Raw genomic sequence first — 19,439 nt, 5'->3', positions numbered from 1 at the left:
GTGGCTTGTTTAATGATTTCCTCTAATTCTGATCCAAATAATAACTTTCCATTGAAAGCTAAAGTTTCTAAGGCCTTCTTAGACTCATTGTCTGCTTCCCAGGCCTTAAGCCAGAGTACTCTCCTGGCATTAATAGACACTGTGGACACTCTGGTTGCCATTTTGAGTGCTTCCTCCTCTGCTTTCAACACATACTCCGCAGCCGCCTTAAGCTTCTCCGCAAGCAGCAATACACCAGGGTCAGCCTGTAGCATGGTGCACAACTCATTAGCCCACTCAATCATGGCCTTAGAGACCCAGGCCGAAGCAATAAGAGGACGTAGGGTGAATCCCACCCCCTCAAATATAGCCTTGAGGTTACCCTCCAGCTTTTTGTCCACCGGATCTTTGAAAGCTGCACCGCCTTGCACTGGTAATACAGTAGCCTTAGACAAACGTGCCACAGATGCATCCACAACTGGCACTTTTTCCCAGAGCTCCGCATGAGACTCTGGCATGGGGTACAGACTGAGGAATCTCTTAGGCATCTGCAGCCTCTTATCAGGGGTTTTCCAAGCCCCTTCCAACAATTCCTGTAAACCTTCATCCGAAGGAAAAGTAACAGCCTCCTTACGCTGTCGCTTAAACACACCTTTAGCAGGAGTCTTATCCTCCACTGAAAGTTTCAAAGCCTGTTTCACAGCCACAATAAGATCCTCTACCCCTGCAGAAGAGGTATCTTCCAAATCATCACCCTGATCCCAGGGGATGTCAGTATACACTCCCTCCTCCTAATCTACCAATGTAGGCATAGCATAAGACCTTTTAGGGGTCCCTGCAACATCAACATCAATCTTGTCTAGTATCTCACTAAACCTGTTGATCCCCCTTGCAGTATCCTGCATCACCTGAATAAAGGCAGGATCTGCCTGGGTAAGAGGCAAGGAGCCAGAGGACTGCTGAGATGATGGCATAGGTCTCTGAGATTCTACCAAGACATCACTCTGTCTGTCCAGTAACTGCACCAAAGCGTTCACTGACCTGCCCAGGGCACTAGCCCACGCGGGTTCAATCTGCTCTGCCCTCTGAGGTTCACTCCCCATGGGTCTCACAGCAGCGCAAGTATTACATAAGCCCCCCTTGGCCATCTGCTCAGGGACAAATTTTTGTGTACACACATTACAAGCGCTCAGTGCAATAAGGGCTCTCTCCCCCAAAACCACAGCATGTTGCTCAGACATGATGAAAAGTGAACTACACAGTGCATACAATGTACAAGCGATTATACAGTTTCAATGCACCCAGTCACTTAGCTGTCTGTCGGTTTCAGATGCGGGGAAACGATGCCCAGGAAATCCAAACACTCTGCCAGGATCTGTAAGCCAGCTCAGCTCCGCTGCAAGCGTTCTGAAAGGCGCCAAACACAGAGTGAGGGAAGAGACCAAAGTCCCTGCTGCTGCGGGGTCCGTGACTTTTGGCGCCAACCACCCCCAGTCAGCCGCTCCCTTGGTAGGATTTCCTAGTTCCAGTATCTCCCCCTCAGCTGGGGACCACTTGGAACATGCCTGTAACAACACTGCTGTCCTCTCATATAGGAGCTCAGTGTGTAAGCTCTGCAGAAAATGGCCGCCGCCATCACGGAGCGCCTGTCCCCCATGATCCCCACCTAAACGTGAAGCCGGTTTCAGGACACTCCGGAGCCCAGGCAGCTTCTTAAAAGAAGCTGTAAGCGCTGCACAGGGAGGCCAGACAGCGTCTCCCTTGTGCACAGTGAGCTGACAGGACGCGCTTCTGTCAGTTCCTGCTGCGCTATCAGTGTGAGGATTCACTATGAGAATCCTCACACTGTGCCTACCTAGCTAGAGTAAAATTAATAAAACAATAAAATTCCCCTAACTACTCTAATTCTTCAGCTGCTCCTGCAGCCCTTTAGAATAGCACCCACTCCAGTGGGCACCTAACACGAACTGAAGAGTCCGGGATGCAGTAGGGGAGGAGCCTACCCTCTAAAAGCTTTAGGATATGTGCCTGGCTCCTTCGGACCCTCCTACATCCCCAGTGTTGAGCTGTGTCACCAGGACCATTGAAAGAGAAAATAGTTTTCTGTTCACACTTAACTTAGATCAGGTATACATAAACTTTGCCTGCATGGTTTTTTGTTCTCAATTTTAATCTAATATGACACTTATTTGTACATGTGTAGTAAAGCAAAGATCCTCTGACATGTCTGCACATTTATGGACAAAAATATACAATTCAGAATTTATCCTCGGCTTATGTTGGCTTCACATCTTTGTTGATTTGTGGGTGAAGGTATACAGCAGTTGCTAACCACATCAAAACCAGTCACTATCCGTTCTTATGTTACAATCAAATGCATTGCTCTGCTTTTCTAAACTATGGCTTAGAAAAAATAAAAGCAATTATTCAATTGCAAATACATACAGGAATCAAAGGAAGCTCCAAATAACAGTTTAAACATGTAATAACCACTAATTATTCAACCCATTCTGCAGTAAATATCAGATTTAGCTGGAACGCAGTACAGTACACATAAAGGGCTTTCAAAGGACAAAGAGTCTGATGGCTCTTAGCGCTCACATCACAATAACACACTGAGCAATTCTAACATCCTCAGACATAACATACACACTTATGACTCATTTGCATGCTAGCAACTCATGTCCTATAAATATACCGGATGACCCCTCCAAAAATGGACAAAGTACATGGTTTGAGAAAAAATAAATAAATAAATAAAAGCAATGAAAAAAAAAAACATTTACCTTATTTGTAACATATACAAACAGTATATGGCAGCATATAAACAATGTTTTATTGGTAATAGTCTCTATTTTACACATCTGCTTAATTAAAGAGATCTGAGAATGATCAATTTATTTATTAACAGTTTCTTATATAAAGCACACATATTCCAAAGCGCTTTACAGAGAATAGTTGAACATTCACATCAGTCCTTGCCCCAGTGGAGGTTACAAACTATATTCCCTACCACATGTACACACACACAGACATTCTAGGGTTAATTATTGGGGAGCCAATTAATCTACCAGTATATTTTTGGGTTGTGGAAGGAAACCAGAGCACACAGAGTAACCCCATTCAAGCACGGGGAGAATTTACAAACTCCACACACCATCCGTGCTCTCAATGTGAATATGTACATAGTTTAAGATATTTTAGAGGTATACTTACATTCGGTTCATCAAGAATGAAATTAATTCCTCAATATTTAAACTTGCATGCAAAACTCTTACATTGTAGGTTAATCTTTGCAGCAGCTGAATGCTCTAAGAAATCAAATAAGACATTCAGTAAATTCAAGGTTATTAACAGATTATGGAAAAACACATCTGGAAACTTATCACCTTCAAGAGCATTTGTTTGTTATTTAGGTCAAAAGTGATAGTGGATAATTGGTTATTTCCAGAATAACTTACTACTGTATGTCACAAAACAATTTAGACGCTCTACTATTTTCTGCATAAAATGAATGGACCACTTTATTTTTTGTATACAATTTTAATCGTCGTCTAAATTGGCATATCAATTAAAATAAGACTCACTTCTTTCAAACAATGACACCCAAGCATGTATTTTATTCTTGTATGGTGGGGGATGGAGAACATTTAGTGCTCTACCTCATCTATAAAAATATATATTTTTTCCACAATTCTGCACAACGCTTTGGTGATACCATATAATTGCTAAACAAGAAGTACTAAGGGGCAACATAAGTTGAAAGAGGTTTCAATTATCTTTCTAATGTGGGTGCAACTACGTTTTGGAAGCATGGATGAAAGGAGGGTTGATCACTGATCACCAAAGATTAATTTTTACTGGGGCAAAAAAAGCTTTAGAGAAGAACTCCCATGTTTCAAATTGGTGCCCCCCCATCTCTCCTGGTGCCTGGAATAAAGACATTCGGGAACTTACACTACTACTTTCCATACCATGTATTTTATTTTTAAAAAGGGATTTTTGTAAGAACTTACCGTTCGAATCCCTTTCTCTGATATGGTCCTGGTGACACAGCTCAACACTGGGATGTAGGAGGGTCCGAAGGAGCCAGGCACCTATCCTAAAGCTTTAGAGGGTAGGCTCCTCCCCTACTGCATCCCTGGACTCTTCAGTTCAACTTTCAAAGCCACTGGAATACATTAACTCAGTACAAACGCCTGCACATATTATATGCACATTTTATAACAGAAACTGTTAACTTTTAACCATTTTAACATGAACATCATGAAATTCTGGCATACTTACTGAGCGTAAGGGAGGGATCGCTGTGTCACCAGGACCATATCAGAGAAAGGGATTCGAACGGTAAGTTCTTACAAAAATCCCTTTTTCTCTTTCAATGGTCCTGGTGACACAGCTCAACACTGGGACGTTCCAGAGCCGGTCCTTTGGGAGGGTACGCTCAGGTCTGCAGCTCTCAGCACTGCTCGCCCGAATGATGCGTCCTCCGACGCGAACTCATGGAACCTATAGAATTTGGCAAATGTGTGAACAGATGACCAAGTGGCAGCTCTGCAAACCTGCTCCGCTGTGGCCCCATGTCGGACCGCCCAAGAGGTAGCAACTGACCTGGTGGTATGCGCATTAATTCTGGCCGGTACAGGCCTACCCACTTTGGTGTATGCAAAAGCTATCACAGATCGCAACCACCTAGCAATGGTCTGCTTAGATGCAGGCCAACCAATTTTATGTACGTCATACAATACCAATAAAGTGTCAGTCTTTCTAACACTCTTCACTCTGTCCACATATATGCGTAAGGCACGCACAACATCCAAAGTCTTCAACTTGTCCCTTTTCTTGGAACCCTCTGGGGGTTGAAACACAGGTAGAACTATCTCCTGATTTAAATGGAAGGCAGAGACTACCTTCGGTAAAAATTGCGGCACTGTTCTCAGAACAGCCCTGTCATCATGAAAGATTAAGAAGGGAGATTTGCATGACAAGGCTCCCAACTCAGACACCCTCTTAGCAGATGCTACTGCTAACAAAAACACTAACTTCCACGTGAGAAACTTAAAGTCAGCCGACCTCAAAGGCTCAAAAGGTGCCTTCTGAAGGCAATCCAAAACCAGTGACAGGTCCCAAGGTGCTACTGGTTGCTTGTAAGGGGGTTTCAGTTTGGATACCCCTTGTAAAAAAGTTTGAATCTCCGGTAAAATGGCAATTCTTTTTTGAAAATAGATGGACAAGGCCGAAATCTGCACCTTCAACGACTGAAGGCCTAGGCCCGAAGAAAATCCATCTTGTAAAAAATCCAACATTTTTGATAATTTGAAGTGAGATGTGTGAGCTTTTTGCCTCTCACACCATCTAATATAAGTCTTCCAGACTCTATAATAATTTGCAGAAGAAACAGCCTTTCTGGCTTTCATCATAGTCTGCACTACTGCGTCAGAAAATCCTTTCTTTTTCAAAATGGCGGTTTCAATAACCAAGCCGTCAAAATCAATCGATCGGAATCCAGATGATTGAATGGGCCTTGTCTTAACAGGTCTGGTCTCAGAGGTAGACGCCATGAATCCACTGATAACCTCTGAAGCCTCGAATACCAAGACCTCCTTGGCCAATCTGGGGCCACAAGGATCACCGGGACCTTCTGGTCCTGTACCCTCTTTAACAGTCTTGCTAACATCGGAATAGGAGGGAATGCATAAAGAAGATCTCCCTGCCAATGGGTAGTCATGGCATCCACTGCCTCTGCTAGCGGATCTCTCGTTCTGGCATAGAACCTGGGCACCTGATGGTTGAACCTGGATGCCATTAGGTCCAAATCCGGAGTTCCCCACATTGCAGTGATCTGGTGAAACACCTGAGGGTGTAGGCTCCATTCTCCTTCCTTGAGCTCCTCCCTGCTCAGGAAGTCTGCTTCTATATTCTCCACTCCTGGAATGAATATAGCCGATACTGCAGGAACATTCTGTTCCGCCCATAGAAAGATTCTGGACACCTCCCACATGGCCAATCTGCTGCGTGTACCTCCCTGGTGATTCAGATACGCCACAGCTGTGGCATTGTCGGTCTGAATCCTCAAGGGGGAGTTCCTTAACCTGTCTCCCGCCAAGGAAATCACTTTCCAGACAGCTCTCAGCTCCAAGATGTTGATTGGCAACGCTGATTCCTCTGCCGTCCACAGGCCCTGCAGCCTGAGATCCAGGGCTACTGCCCCCCAGCCCCTGAGACTGGCATCGGTAGTTACTATCAACCAGTCCCAGGTCTGTAATGACCGACCCCACTGAAGGGAATCTACCTCTGTCCACCATTTCAAGGAGTCCCGAGTGTCTGCGGACAGCACTATCAACTCCGTCTTCATGGTCAAAGTGTTTCCTGACCAGGCTGACAAAATGTTCCATTGGAATACTCGAGAGTGGAACCTGGCAAATTGAAGCGTTTCGAATGACGCCACCATTTTCCCCAGGAGTTTGAGGCACCTCCATACTGACAAGCTCGGAGCACTGAGGATCTCCTGAACTAGATTGACCAGGTCCCTGGCCTTTATCTCCGGGAGGAATACCCGATGGAGATGGGTATCCAGTATGACTCCCAAGAACTGGATCCTCTGTGATGGTACCAACTGAGATTTTTGTAAGTTTAAAATCCAGCCGTGAGCCTGCAAAAAACTGATGGCCTCTTTTAAATGACTTTGAAGCAGTGTTGCTGATTCTGCTTTGAACAGGAGATCGTCCAAATAGGGTATTACTGTGATTCCCCTGAGCCTCAGCACTGCCGCCATCACAGACATTATTTTTGTAAATACCCTTGGCGCGGTTGCTAGGCCAAAGGGTAACGCCCGGAACTGTAAATGCAGGTCTCCTATGGCAAATCTCAACAGCATCTGATGTTCCGGGTGAATGGGAACGTGCAGATATGCGTCCTGGACATCCATGGACGCCAGAAATTCTCCCTGGTCCAGACTCAGGAGTACAGTTCTCAAAGACTCCATTTTGAAATGGTCTACCCAAAGGTGAACATTTAAGGACTTCAAATTTAGTATTGGTCTGAAAGACCCGTCTGGTTTGGGCACCAGGAACAGCGTGGAGTAAAATCCTTTCTTCCACTCTGCCCTGGGAACCGGGACTACCACCCCTTTTTCCAAAAGGGAATGAGCCGCTCTCATAAGAGCTGTGCGCAGGAGCGCCTGCTTTGGTATGGGTGTGGGGATGAACCTCTTTGGAGTCCGCCCTCTGAAAGGGATTTTGTAACCCTGGGTAATAATCTCTAAGACCCAGGTATCCTGGTCTAGAGAAGCCCAAGCGTCTCTGAAGTGTGTAAGACGCCCCCCCACCTTTATCCCTGCCGGGCTGATCCCCTGGCAGTCATGCGGAGGGTTTTTCCTCTCCTTTAGAGGCAGGCTTCTTATTGAAAGAGCCAAACTTGGACCTTTGGGATTTGCCCCTGGAGTTCTGGAACTTTCCCCTGAACGATTGTCCCCGAAAGGACGCACCACCTCTAGGGGAGGGCCGAAAGGACGGCCTAAAAGCAGCAAATCTGGATGACTGCTTTGTTGAGGAGGCCGGCAGAAACGTACTCTTGCCGCCTGTGGCTTGTTTTATAATCTCCTCAAGCTCAGAACCAAAAAGTAACTTTCCCTTGAAAGCTAACATTTCTAAGGCCTTTTTGGACTCATTGTCCGCTTCCCAGGCCTTAAGCCAGAGTACCCTCCTGGCATTTATGGAGACTGTGGATACTCTGGTAGCCATTTTAAGAGCTTCCTCCTCTGCTTCCACCGCATATTCTGCAGCGGCCTTAATCTTTTCTGCTACCAGCAAAGCACCGTGGTCAGCCTGCAGCATGGTGCATAGCTCACCAGCCCACTCTATAATGGCCTTAGAGACCCAGGCTGAAGCAATAAGGGGACGCAGGGTAAACCCCACCCCTTCAAAAATAGCCTTGAGGTTTCCCTCTAGCTTTTTATCCACAGCATCTTTAAAAGCTGCACCACCCTGTACAGGTAATACCGTAGCTTTTGATAAGCGTGCCACAGAAGCATCCACAACAGGCACCTTTTCCCAGAGTTCAGAATGAGACTCCGGCATGGGGTACAGACTAAGGAATCTTTTAGGCATCTGTAGCCTCTTATCTGGGGTTTTCCAAGCCCCTTCCAATAGTTCCTGTAACCCCTCATCTGAGGGAAAAGTAACAGCCTCCTTTCGCTGTCGCTTAAAAACACCCTTAACAGGGGTCTTATCCTCAACAGACAGTTTTAACGCCTGTTTTACAGCCACAATAAGATCCTCTATACCAGCAGCAGAGGTCTCTTCAAAATCATCACCCTGGTCCCAGGGTGTGTCAGTATACTCTCCTTCCTCTTCCTCTAACACATTAGGCATAGCATAAGACCTTTTAGGGGTCCCTGTAACCTCATCCATTTTGTCCAGTATTTCACTGAATCTGTTGATCCCCTTAGCAGTATCCTGCATCACCTGAATAAGTGCAGGATCTGCCTGGGTAAGAGGTAAGGAGCCAGACGACTGCTGAGATGATGGCATAGGTCTCTGTGATTCTACCAGCACATCACTCTGCCTGTCCAGAAGCTGCACCAAAGCGTTTACCGACCTGCCTAGGGCACTGGCCCACGCAGGTTCACTCTGCTCTCCCCTATGGTGTTCACTGCCCATGGGTCTCACATCAGCGCAAGTAATACATAAGCCCCCCTTGGCCATCTGCTCAGGGACAAACTTTTGTGTGCAAACATTGCACGCGCTCAGTGCACTAAGGACTCCCTCCCCCAAAACCACAGCCTGATGCTCAGACATGATGCAAGTGAAGCGTATATATATATATCTCAATATACACAGTGCAAACAATTGTACAAGCGTTTATACAAAGTCAATGCACCCAATCACTTAGCTGTCTGTAGGTTTCAACTGCGGGGAAGCGATGCCCAGGAAATCCAAGTCACTCTGCCAGGATCAATAAGCCAGCTCAGCTCCGCTGCAAGCGTTCTGAAAGGCGCCAAAGTCAGAGTGAAGGAAGAGACCAAAGTCCCTGCTGCTGCGGGGTCCGTGACCTTTTGGCGCCAACCACCCCCAGCTAGCCGCTCCTTAGGTAGGATTTCCTTGTTCCAGTATCTCCCCCTCAAATGGGGACCACTTGGAACATGCCTGTCACAGCGCTGCTGTCCTCTCAGTCAGGAGCTCAGCGTGTAAGCTCCGCATAAAATGGCCGCCGCCATCACGGAGCGCCTGTCCCCCATGATCCCCACCTAAATGTGGAGCCGGTTTCAGGCTACTCCGGAGCCCAGGCAGCCTCTTAATAGAGGCTGTAAGCGCAGCACAGGGAGACCAGACAGAGTCTACCCTGTGCACAGAGAGCTGACAGGACGCGCTTCTGTCAGCTCCTGCTGCGCTAGCAGTGTGAGGATTCACTATGAAAATCCTCACACTGTGCCTACCTAGCTAGGGTAATAGTTAATAAAATAATAAAAAAAAACCCTAACTACTCTAATTCTTCGGCTGCTCCTGCAGCCCTTTAGAATAGCACCCACTCCAGTGGGCACCTAACACGAACTGAAGAGTCCAGGGATGCAGTAGGGGAGGAGCCTACCCTCTAAAGCTTTAGGATAGGTGCCTGGCTCCTTCGGACCCTCCTACATCCCAGTGTTGAGCTGTGTCACCAGGACCATTGAAAGAGAAATGTTCTTTGAACGGACTTCAGCAAGCATTCACAACAATGGCATTGCTCCTATGGCGGGGCCAACCGCAATATTCATTGAAGGCAGTTTTTTATTTTTAAAGTTGGAACATTTCACAGAGTATGAATTGGGACTACTATTTGGCATCGACAGTGAAAGGGCTATTTGAGCAGCAGCATTTAGTAAAATTCATTGAATTCACATTTTCTGCATGGTATGTTGCTGCACTATCTTATAATCACAGCCCACACATGTATGCAGTCATTAGATCTACAATGTCTAGGTCTACAGTCAAAAGGTCAACAACTATTGGTAGACTGTCAAAAAGGTGTAGGTGATCAAAAAAGGATCGACACGAAAAAGGTCTACATGGCATGTGTTGACAGGCAGTATTTCATACCCTACCATCCACTATGGTGTGGTGTGAGAATATAAGTGTGCCGAGCACAGTAAAGCACCATGCCCGATGCATGGCGGTACACTTAGACTGTGTCCATACCGACCTATGTTAACATAGACACCATGTCGACCTTTTGACTCGGTCGACCAATAGTGGTCAACCTTTTGACTGTAGACCAAGACATTGTAAATCCGCCGTAACCCTACACATCTTCTTGGAAAGATCTTTAGTAACAGACATTTGGACAATTAAAATTACTTTTAGGTACATACAAGATGTACAGTTGACTTTTAGATAGTGGAATAAAGTCCACTAGTTTGGTGTATATAAAACTTTAGATTACCAGATAAATAAAATGGTGTCTACAACAAAAAAACATGTATGTAGAGGTTTGTGCCTCAGCACTGAAAAATTGTCATACCCATAGGGCTATTGCCATCATGCTACATTCCAAACTAGAATGTTTATCTTAAATGAAGCCAAATAAGTAAAGGAAGGCTTGTTACAGACAACATATACCATTATGAAGCACAATTCATAAAACAAATACATTAAATGCACACACACACAAAAAAGGTTTACAGACCTGTAATAAGACAGGATCATTAAGGATGGAGCTATATCTATGAACCACACCAGCCAAAACATTGGTAACATTGAAGGTAGCATGAAGAGTTTCTCTAGTTTCAATATCAGCAGCTGTAATATGTATACATAAAATACAAAGGGAGAATAGTTAACATAAGCATAATAATAATAATAATAATAATAATAAGTGTGATCTCACAAATACACGTTACTATATATTCACATCTGGTAGAAGTTTCTAATCTATGAAATGAGTCTATTTCTCTAATAGACAGTGGTTTGTATTCAAAACAATGCTTGCATGTAAAACATTTTGAAGAGGGATGCGGTCAAACCCCAGCAGTCTAGATCCCGTAGGCAAGTACATAGGGATAGGATTAGTATGCAGGATTGAAGGCTGTTAGGGTTAAGGTGCCCACACACTGTGTGATGTGCTCTGAGCATTTTGAACTAGATATCATCACATGCCCAAAATGCACAGTGTATGGGCACATTTAGGCAGCAGGAGGGGTGGGTAAACTGTAGGGTCAAAATCTATACCATCATCTGTCAGGCTCCTACTGTTGGGACTCCAACTGCAGGGATTTCGTGCCCAACCCTTTACAGGTATTGTTAATATGATTCTACTGCTACTCCAACGAGAGACACTTAACCAAAAACCCAACACCACATAATAATTGCATATTATGGTAGACAGAAAGAGTAAAACATCGAACAAAACAGGTGTCATTTTAAACAAGCCAAAATCTGCATTTACAATTTAGGAGTAACAAAATAGGACAATATCCAGTTATCTGCATTAAATTCCGGCAGCGAATGGATTTTGCACTGGACTATCCAGCATTATCACGGATTATGCTTTAGGTTCCTCAGACACCCGTAGCATAATCCCAGATAAGAAGGCCATGGATTCCCCCCACAGGATTTATAGTGGCTGTATAACTGATAAAAAGAGGAATACACCAATAGATCATATGTAAAGTGGAATTTTAGTGCATAGGAAAATACAACACATGCTACTCATGATAAACAACAAAGCTTTTGCAGTGTGAAAAAAAATAAAAATCAATTTCATCATGGGGTGCTCTAAAAAGAAAGAGAGACCAACTAGTGACAGGGTGGTTAAAATCAGCTAGAGGCCATGTTATGAGATAGCAAAGATTTGTTTTGCACGCATCAACATAAGTGATTTATTTATTTCCTTTCTCCAAGGTGCATGCTTCAAACACCCAATACAGTGCAGAAAACAGTGCTGGAGGCATGGGACTTTGGATCATCCCCTAAAGCTGTATACACACGGTGCAATATCGCTGGCAATATGGTCGCTGAGCGACCATATTGCCAGTAAATTGTTTGTGCTGCAGCCATAAATTGCAGAGTGCGCCTTCCTGTGTTCAGCCTCCTAATGGTCGCATGAGCTTGCTCCTGCGATCAGCTATTTCCCTCAGCGGCTCCACGGCAGAGTCTCCTATTCATCAGCGACCATCTCTGGTAACTGATGAAAACTGGACGCTGAGCAATATATTGCACCGTGTGTACACAGCTTAACCCCTTGAGTGGTGGGTTTTGCTGGGGCAGGACAAACCTACCAGGGCAGGTTTTCCTGCCCCAGCAAAACCCAACACAGGACTTTGGAAGCCTCCCTCCACCCCGCTCCAGCGTTTGTACGCCGGAGCTTCCCTGCCACTCCCGCTGCCTTTCACATCCAGCAGCGACATCAGCGGCAGGCTGGGGGATGTTCGCGGCGGCTCGGGAGGACTCGGGTGCCTGAGCGCTCCAGAGTCCCCCGAACATACCCGAGCCTGCCGCCGATGTCACTGCTGTGGTAAAATGAGTGGCGGCTGGTTCAAAGATCTCTAGAGGTGCTCCATGAGGGAGAATAGACCAACAGTCTGGATTCCGATGTCTGAGTACTGACCATCAGAATCCCGACTGTCGGGCCGTCACCCAGCAAACCCCTGGTGTAAATGTGGTGCCACCATGTAGCCCTTACCTACCTAAACTAGATAGCAGATTAATAGTCTTTAAAGTGACAGCAGGACTGGTGTTTGGGTCCTCAATAAGCTCAACAAGACTGCTCAGGCATTCACTAGGTAATATCTGGTGGGATCCAAATAACTTGTTTAACTTCAGTCCAAAAATAACCTGTAAGAGGAACACAGCGGCGGGTTACTTGCAGACACCGGGCTGCGCAAAAGGGAACACACAGACTACAAGAGCATAGACAAAGATCCTTAGAAGTGCCTATAACACATAAACAGGGCGAGAGCGCACACTGTGGCTGCGGCGCACCCCCGGGGGCAGGGGCCATTGCGACTGCCGTTACTACCTCCAGCTGCCGCAGCAGCGCTGCCCCGTTGCTCTCGTTCTTGCAGCTCTTGTACTGCGCTACTGCGAGCAGTAGGGTCTTCATGCAGGAGGCCGGGTCCATGGCGGAGCACGTCCGGCCCGGGGACGCGGTACCTAAAGAACTGATACACCCGTCACTATATACACCCGTACACCGATGTCAAACTTCGCGCTCTAAACTTTCATTTTGGTTTAGGGCAGGATGTGACGTGTACCCGAGTGAGAGTGATGGTGGCCGCCGAGGGACAAAAGGGCGAGGACGGCGAGGACTCGCGCACGGTTCACTTCACAGTCACATGAATACGTTGTTTACAGTGTGCGCTGCTAATGCATTGCTAATGGACAGGCCGCTCCAGTCCCATCCCATCCCTGCCTGCTGCTGCCGCTCGTAATTATTACAGGGCAGAGCTGGTGACTGCGACAATTATGTTTCCACAGTTGTCTTGATATATTTCTAAATAAGACTTTTTGGGTACTTGTGTATTTGCTGGGCGCTCACTAAGCTATTTGCTTAGTGGGCTATTCTGCGTAGTGAACTCGCATCTTATGGCACATTTTCGTGTCGTGCGATGTGATGCGATTTGATCTCACTAGTCAATTTATTCACTGCACCCTGATCGCATCACATGCAAAATCGCATTCACACCCCCAGTGTACATGTCTATGTGATGCAATGGGATTTAGCACCCCCCCACTATCCACGTAACCCTGAAGCGTGGCGAGCCCGGCGAGGGGATGCGTTATGTGTCCTCCCGACCTTTTCATACCCCCACTATCCACGTCGGCGTGGAGTTTTTTTCGAGCCCGAAGCGTGGCGAGCGAACACGGAATACATGTAAAGTAATCCGCGTCCCTTCACGGGGTTCGCTGCGCTCGCCACGCTTCGGGCTCGGTGGCTCACTGTGCTCGCCTCACTTTATAAGATCAACTCGACGCCGACGTGGATAGTGGGGGTATGAAAAGGTCGGGAGGATGCATAACGCACCCCCTCTTGGGGCTCCCTGCGTTCGCCACGCTTCGGGCTGGCCTGGATAGTGGGGGTGTTTTATGAACACATTCACACCTGCCATATAATACATCTGAGACTTTAATGAATAGGTGTTAACTGGATTTTACTTAATAATTAAGAAAAAATTAACAAATTACAGTAATAATAATCAAGAATTATAGTGGGGGTGTTTTATGAACACATTCACACCTGCCATATAATACATCTGAGACTTTAATGAATAGGTGTTAACTGGATTTTACTTAATAATTAAGAAAAAATTAACAAATTACAGTAATAATAATCAAGAACAAAGAAAATAATAGAAGAGTCATTCTTCTGATTCTGCATCAGCCTTTGGCAGAAGAGAAAGTGCACAAATAATACGCTCAAAAGCATTTTCAGGGCCCACAGTGTTTCGCCAGATATATTCCTGTAAGTAGGAGTTGAGATTCTGGCGCGCGGTGCCTCTTTGAGGCTTGTTGCGCCATTTACAGGATCCCCAAAGGCGCTCAATGTTTTGTGTGTGGACACCAGTCTGTGGATCTACTAAATTAAACCTGTGGTTTACCCGAGCATGGTGGTACCCTATCTGCTCCAGCTGCTCGGTATTATAGGCATACCAACAATCGGAGTAGATAGTCATCCCCGGTTCAATGAATTGATTGATGGCGGCCATCAGGGTACTGGCGTCACGTCTTCGTACAGGTGTAACAAAGCACTCACCGGTGTCTTGTGAAATGCCTCTGAATAGCCACTGTTGAGGCAGCATCCGTCCCACGTGACTTTTCCTCTGTACAAAGAGGCTCTCGTCGACTTCCACGATTTTCCCTGGACCGCCAATTCCACGTTGGGGCTGTGACATTAGGTCCACGGTGCAGGCCTCCCGCATTAGGTTGTTGTATAGTACCGTTGTTTTATTTGACAACTTGAGTTCTCGCTGACAGAAACTGATACTTGTGAGCTCCTCCGCCCATGAATAAATGAACCGTATCAGCATCAGGAAGGGTAAACGGCAACCCGGGAACCAATGTGCCGCAAGAAGGCTCACCTTCTTACGACATGTTTTAATATGGCAGCGCCACTTGCACTTCATACTTAAGCACATTGGGTGTCCATTAAAACAATTTTGTGTCACTGGCAGCAAATGGTGCTGCTGGAAGAAAACCACTGCCTTCTTCTGTCTGCGGGAAGGTGAACATTGTGACAGGTTCTGCAGCCATTACACAGTCACTTCTTCACGTCTGACTGAATCTGACAGGGAGCGGGAACACTACACTACTCTGACTGACTACGCTATCTACGCAGCACTACGCTGATTCTGACAGCGCCGCTACACTAACTGCATAACGGGCGCCGTGCTAATATACAAGTACCATATTAACTAGTGAGATCACATTGCATGGCACGAAAACGTGCCATGCGATGCGATGCGATTTCACTATGCCTGCGTACGTATGTTAATTGGGTGCCCTGCAAAGTACCCTTTTTTGTCTTTGATTAGCAGATGGTAATGGTTTTAGCTCCGCCCCATCCTCTGAGACCTGCGGATTGCGGCATTTAAATGCCGCGATCGGGGGGCTCAGTGGGGGTCCCCCTGATTCCGGGAGGGTTGCCCACCCTTCCGGGGGGCCGGGAGGGGAGCCCGATTTTCGGGAGACTCCCGGTAATTCCGGGAGGGTAGGCAACCCTGGCGTGATGTTGAACAAATTAATTCAGCTGTATTGTAACCTCAGATTGCTATTGCTATCACACTTTTCTATTGCATCAATAATTGCAGCACTGAATTCTAAAAATACTGTGGCACTTTTACATATTTCCTTTTCACAGATTCATAAAATCAGGGATTTCGTCTCTGTCCATTACAGATCCATCATTGTTTTTAAACAGAAGCAGGGAGATTTTTGGGGAGCAATGGCAGCCATTTTTGGGACTCAGCCATTATTTGTTGAAAACCTGCATGTTTTTGTCCACTGTATGCTCTTTGTTTTTACTATTCTATGGCCCTCTCTTCATTCATAATATGTGGTGAACCACATCCGTTGCTATCCATTGTTGCATTTCTGTTAGCACAGCTTGAAGAGAAGAGAAAAATGGGGTTCATCCTAACCGTAACAGCCCCCTTGCACATTCTAACTCTAACCACTCTCCCCCATAATATACTAAACTTCCCTATAGTGCCTAAACCAGGCATGTCCAAATGATGGCCCTCCAGCTGTTGTGAAACTACAAGTCCCATCATGCCGTGCCACAGTTTTGCTATTAGGAAATGCTAAAATTATGGCAAGGCATGCTGGGATGTGTAGTTTCACAACAGGTGGAAGGCCTCATATGCATGGTCTAAACCTACACCTAATCTTAACCCACCTCTCCTTCAAATGAACCCACCCACTAGTATCTAACCCCTGTACTTACCATCAGGATGCCCTGGTCAGCATTTCGACCATTGGAATTGTAACTGCCAGCCTAGCAATCACATCCAACCATAATAGGTAAAGGCAACATTGGGCAGCTATAAAAATGACGGTACATACTCTGAAGGCTAACACATACTGTAATTTCGGGTGCCGGACAGGGTCCCGACAGTCGGGATCCCAACAGTCATTTACCCGACGTTGAGATCCCGGCAGTCAAAACCCCGACACATGGGTACCGAGTATTCTCCCTCGTGGGGTCCATGACCCCCATAGGCGGAGAATAGAATAGGTGACGAGCGTAGCGAGCCACTGAGCCCGCAAGGGGCTTTGTTGCGCTCACCATGCTGTCTGGGTCCGGCCAGTCGGGATAATGACTGTCGGAATCCCGACTGTCGGAACCCTATACCACACCCGTAATTTCACCTCCATGCTGAGCTCCATTTGTGCTTGCTCAAAGCAACAACTGAATACATAGTATATGATGCAAAAAAATGTAGCACGTTCAAGAAATAGAGGTAACAACAGTAATAGCTCAGGTATCCTGCATGGAGGGCATATCTTTGCTTTTAAAAGATCTCTCCAGTACATTGATGCAATCTTGCTTAGTAAGCAGGGCCGGCCCCACCACTAGGCAGCTCTAGGCATTTGCCTAGGGCGCCGGCCACTGGAGGGCAGAAGAAAGGAGCAGGAGGACGCCCCCCCCGATGGAGGTGAGTGCCAACTCTCCCCCCCCCCACCCAACACCCCCCCGAGCAATGTGGTGTGGCCCAGCACCATCCCCCCCTGTGGAGCGATGCAGCGGCGGTCGCATCACACTCCCCCTCCCTGGTGGAGTCAGGCTGCCTGGATGGAGGTGAGCACCGTTTCCCCCCTCTTCCTGTGGAGCAATGCCCGCACGCTGCATCACCTCACCCGGCACCCCCCCCCCCCCCCCCCATTGAGCGCCGGCCGCATCACCCCCTTCATGGAGCGGGTGAGCGCCGGCCCTGTTAGTAAGCATTAGGTTGTGTCAGGATCTCAGAAAAGACCTAACGACCCACGGTGCCGCGCATCGGATCGGGATTGGCCCAAAACATGGCCAATTTAGATACAATCGGTCGAGATTGTATTTAAATTGGCTAATTTTGGGCCAAATCATCCTGGTGTGTACCAATGTTCCCTCTAATTTTACGAAGGCTTTGTGCAGAAAAAGATATTGGCTGTGCAACTTTGGAAGGAAATGTACATTTTTGTGCGTCACATAACGTATACAGGCCTAGGTTTCGAGTTCTGTTGAGTTAATAAAGCAATTTGAATGTTTACAGACTTCACACACCACACATATAGACTATAGCAGTGATTTTCAACCTTATTAAACTCGTGGCACACTAAAACAAGATTTTAACCTTTGTGCGCTCAGTTGTAATGTCTGTGCGCGGGCTCGGCGAGTTGTGTGCGCGCGCACACGCGCACAGCTTAGAGGGAACACTGGTGTGTACCCGACATTAGACTGAGAAGGGTTGGGATCATTTGGTCTACAGCATGGTGGTCGACAGTCATTAGGTCGACACTTTTAGGTCGACATGGGAAAAGGTCAACATGGGTCTAGGTCGACATGGGAAAAGGTCAAAAGGTCATTAGTTCGACAGGTCGTTAGTTTGACAGGTCATTAGTTCGACAATGTCTAGGTCGACAGTCAAAAGGTCGACATTGGGGGTTTTCACTGTTTTTTAATCTGGATTTCAACACAGTTGACATGGACACAGTTTAAAGTGCACCGCATCCCCTCGCATCTCTCGCGATGCGTCGGGCACTATTTTATTCTCCCACCATGCCCTAGTGGATGGTAGGGCATGAAATACTGCCTGTCGGCACATGTCGGCTCAAAAAACAGTGAAAAACCCCATGTAGACCATTTGACTGTCGACCTAGATACTATCGAACTAATGACCTGTCAAACTAACGACCTGTCGAACTAATGACCTTTCGACCTAGAGCTATGTTGACCTTTTCCTATGTCGACCTAGACCCATGTTGACCTTTTCTCATGTCGACTTAATGATTTTGACCTAATGACTGTCGACCATCATGCTGTAGACCAAATGACCGCATCCCACTGAGAAAAGATTCTTTAATTAAAGATATCTAATCTTGATAACCATGTAAATGACTAGAAAAAGTCTAATAGCAATCAATGTTAGGCCCACCAAACACAGAGGGCACAATAATGTAAGAAAGGGGATCACTGTAAAATAGTCTAATTTATAGCTGTTACCTGGGAATTTAGAGAAATTAGAGCTAACATGCATTTGCCTAGCAGGATGACACATAGCATACCCAGGGGTGCAAGTATGGCGGTATGGGGTGGTAGAAAGGGATGGTACTGTATAACACCCAATGGGCACTCAGTGTTTTTCCCAAAACAGAATTTATTTTTAGAGACAATAAAATAACACAAACTAATGAAACAATATGAAAACTCACAATATAAAAATACATAATATGATCATCCAAAGTAAAAGAGTAACAATTAGTTGTTTGTGGCACCTACAGTCCGTGTGCTGCTCCAAAAGTCCAGTATGAGTCAGAAAATTCCAGTGGGTTATCTTACCCAGATAGCGATGAAGGAACCACTGGTGGCAAAGAGAACAATGCTATCCAGATTACGCACACTACTGAGCTCAAAGGCAAAAACTGGGAAGTCTCCCATGGTTCCTTATCATTCACTTGTCTGTGGCTCGTAGCTGTGCCTAAAACATTTTTTTTTAAATGCGGGAATACAAAAGATTGATGACAGATGGACAAAGTGTTTTGAAAAGTTGGGAGATTGGTAGAAAAATAATGTGTTTGTATTTTCTAAAAGTTGAGTCTAATAAATTCTACAGCCAGAGTGTGGACATTTTTTGCTAACCCTGGTAGTATTATTTCATTGAAAGATAATGAGATACTATAAAATCTGAATTTATTTTTTTTATCCATTTATAACTTTATTTAATGTAAGCTCATCAAGGCAAGTGACACAAAGTGTGTAATAATTATTTACCAATACATATATGAATATGT

The 19,439-nt window shown here is 46.0% G+C and overlaps 1 protein-coding gene across 1 annotated transcript in view; it reads right to left on the bottom strand.

Annotated features, from left to right (window-relative positions):
• The window catches only part of CIP2A (cellular inhibitor of PP2A), a 48,290-nt gene extending 35,037 nt beyond the window's left edge, over positions 1 to 13,253 (bottom strand). The window contains exons 1-4 of the mRNA XM_083174197.1: positions 12,973 to 13,253; positions 12,641 to 12,788; positions 10,642 to 10,754; positions 3,196 to 3,290 (exon numbers count right to left, since the gene is read on the bottom strand). Coding sequence (XP_083030323.1) covers positions 3,196 to 3,290; positions 10,642 to 10,754; positions 12,641 to 12,788; positions 12,973 to 13,074 — 458 coding nt within the window. The 5' untranslated portion in view covers positions 13,075 to 13,253. The remainder of the gene's footprint in view (positions 1 to 3,195; positions 3,291 to 10,641; positions 10,755 to 12,640; positions 12,789 to 12,972) is intronic.
• Positions 13,254 to 19,439: the final 6,186 nt, after the last annotated feature.

Source organism: Crinia signifera, chromosome 2 (assembly GCF_055691185.1).
Source record: "Crinia signifera chromosome 2, ASM5569118v1, whole genome shotgun sequence".
Classification (NCBI taxonomy): domain Eukaryota; kingdom Metazoa; phylum Chordata; class Amphibia; order Anura; family Myobatrachidae; genus Crinia; species Crinia signifera.
Note: the sequence above shows the minus strand (reverse complement) of the source record. Positions and strands in the feature narration are given on the sequence as shown.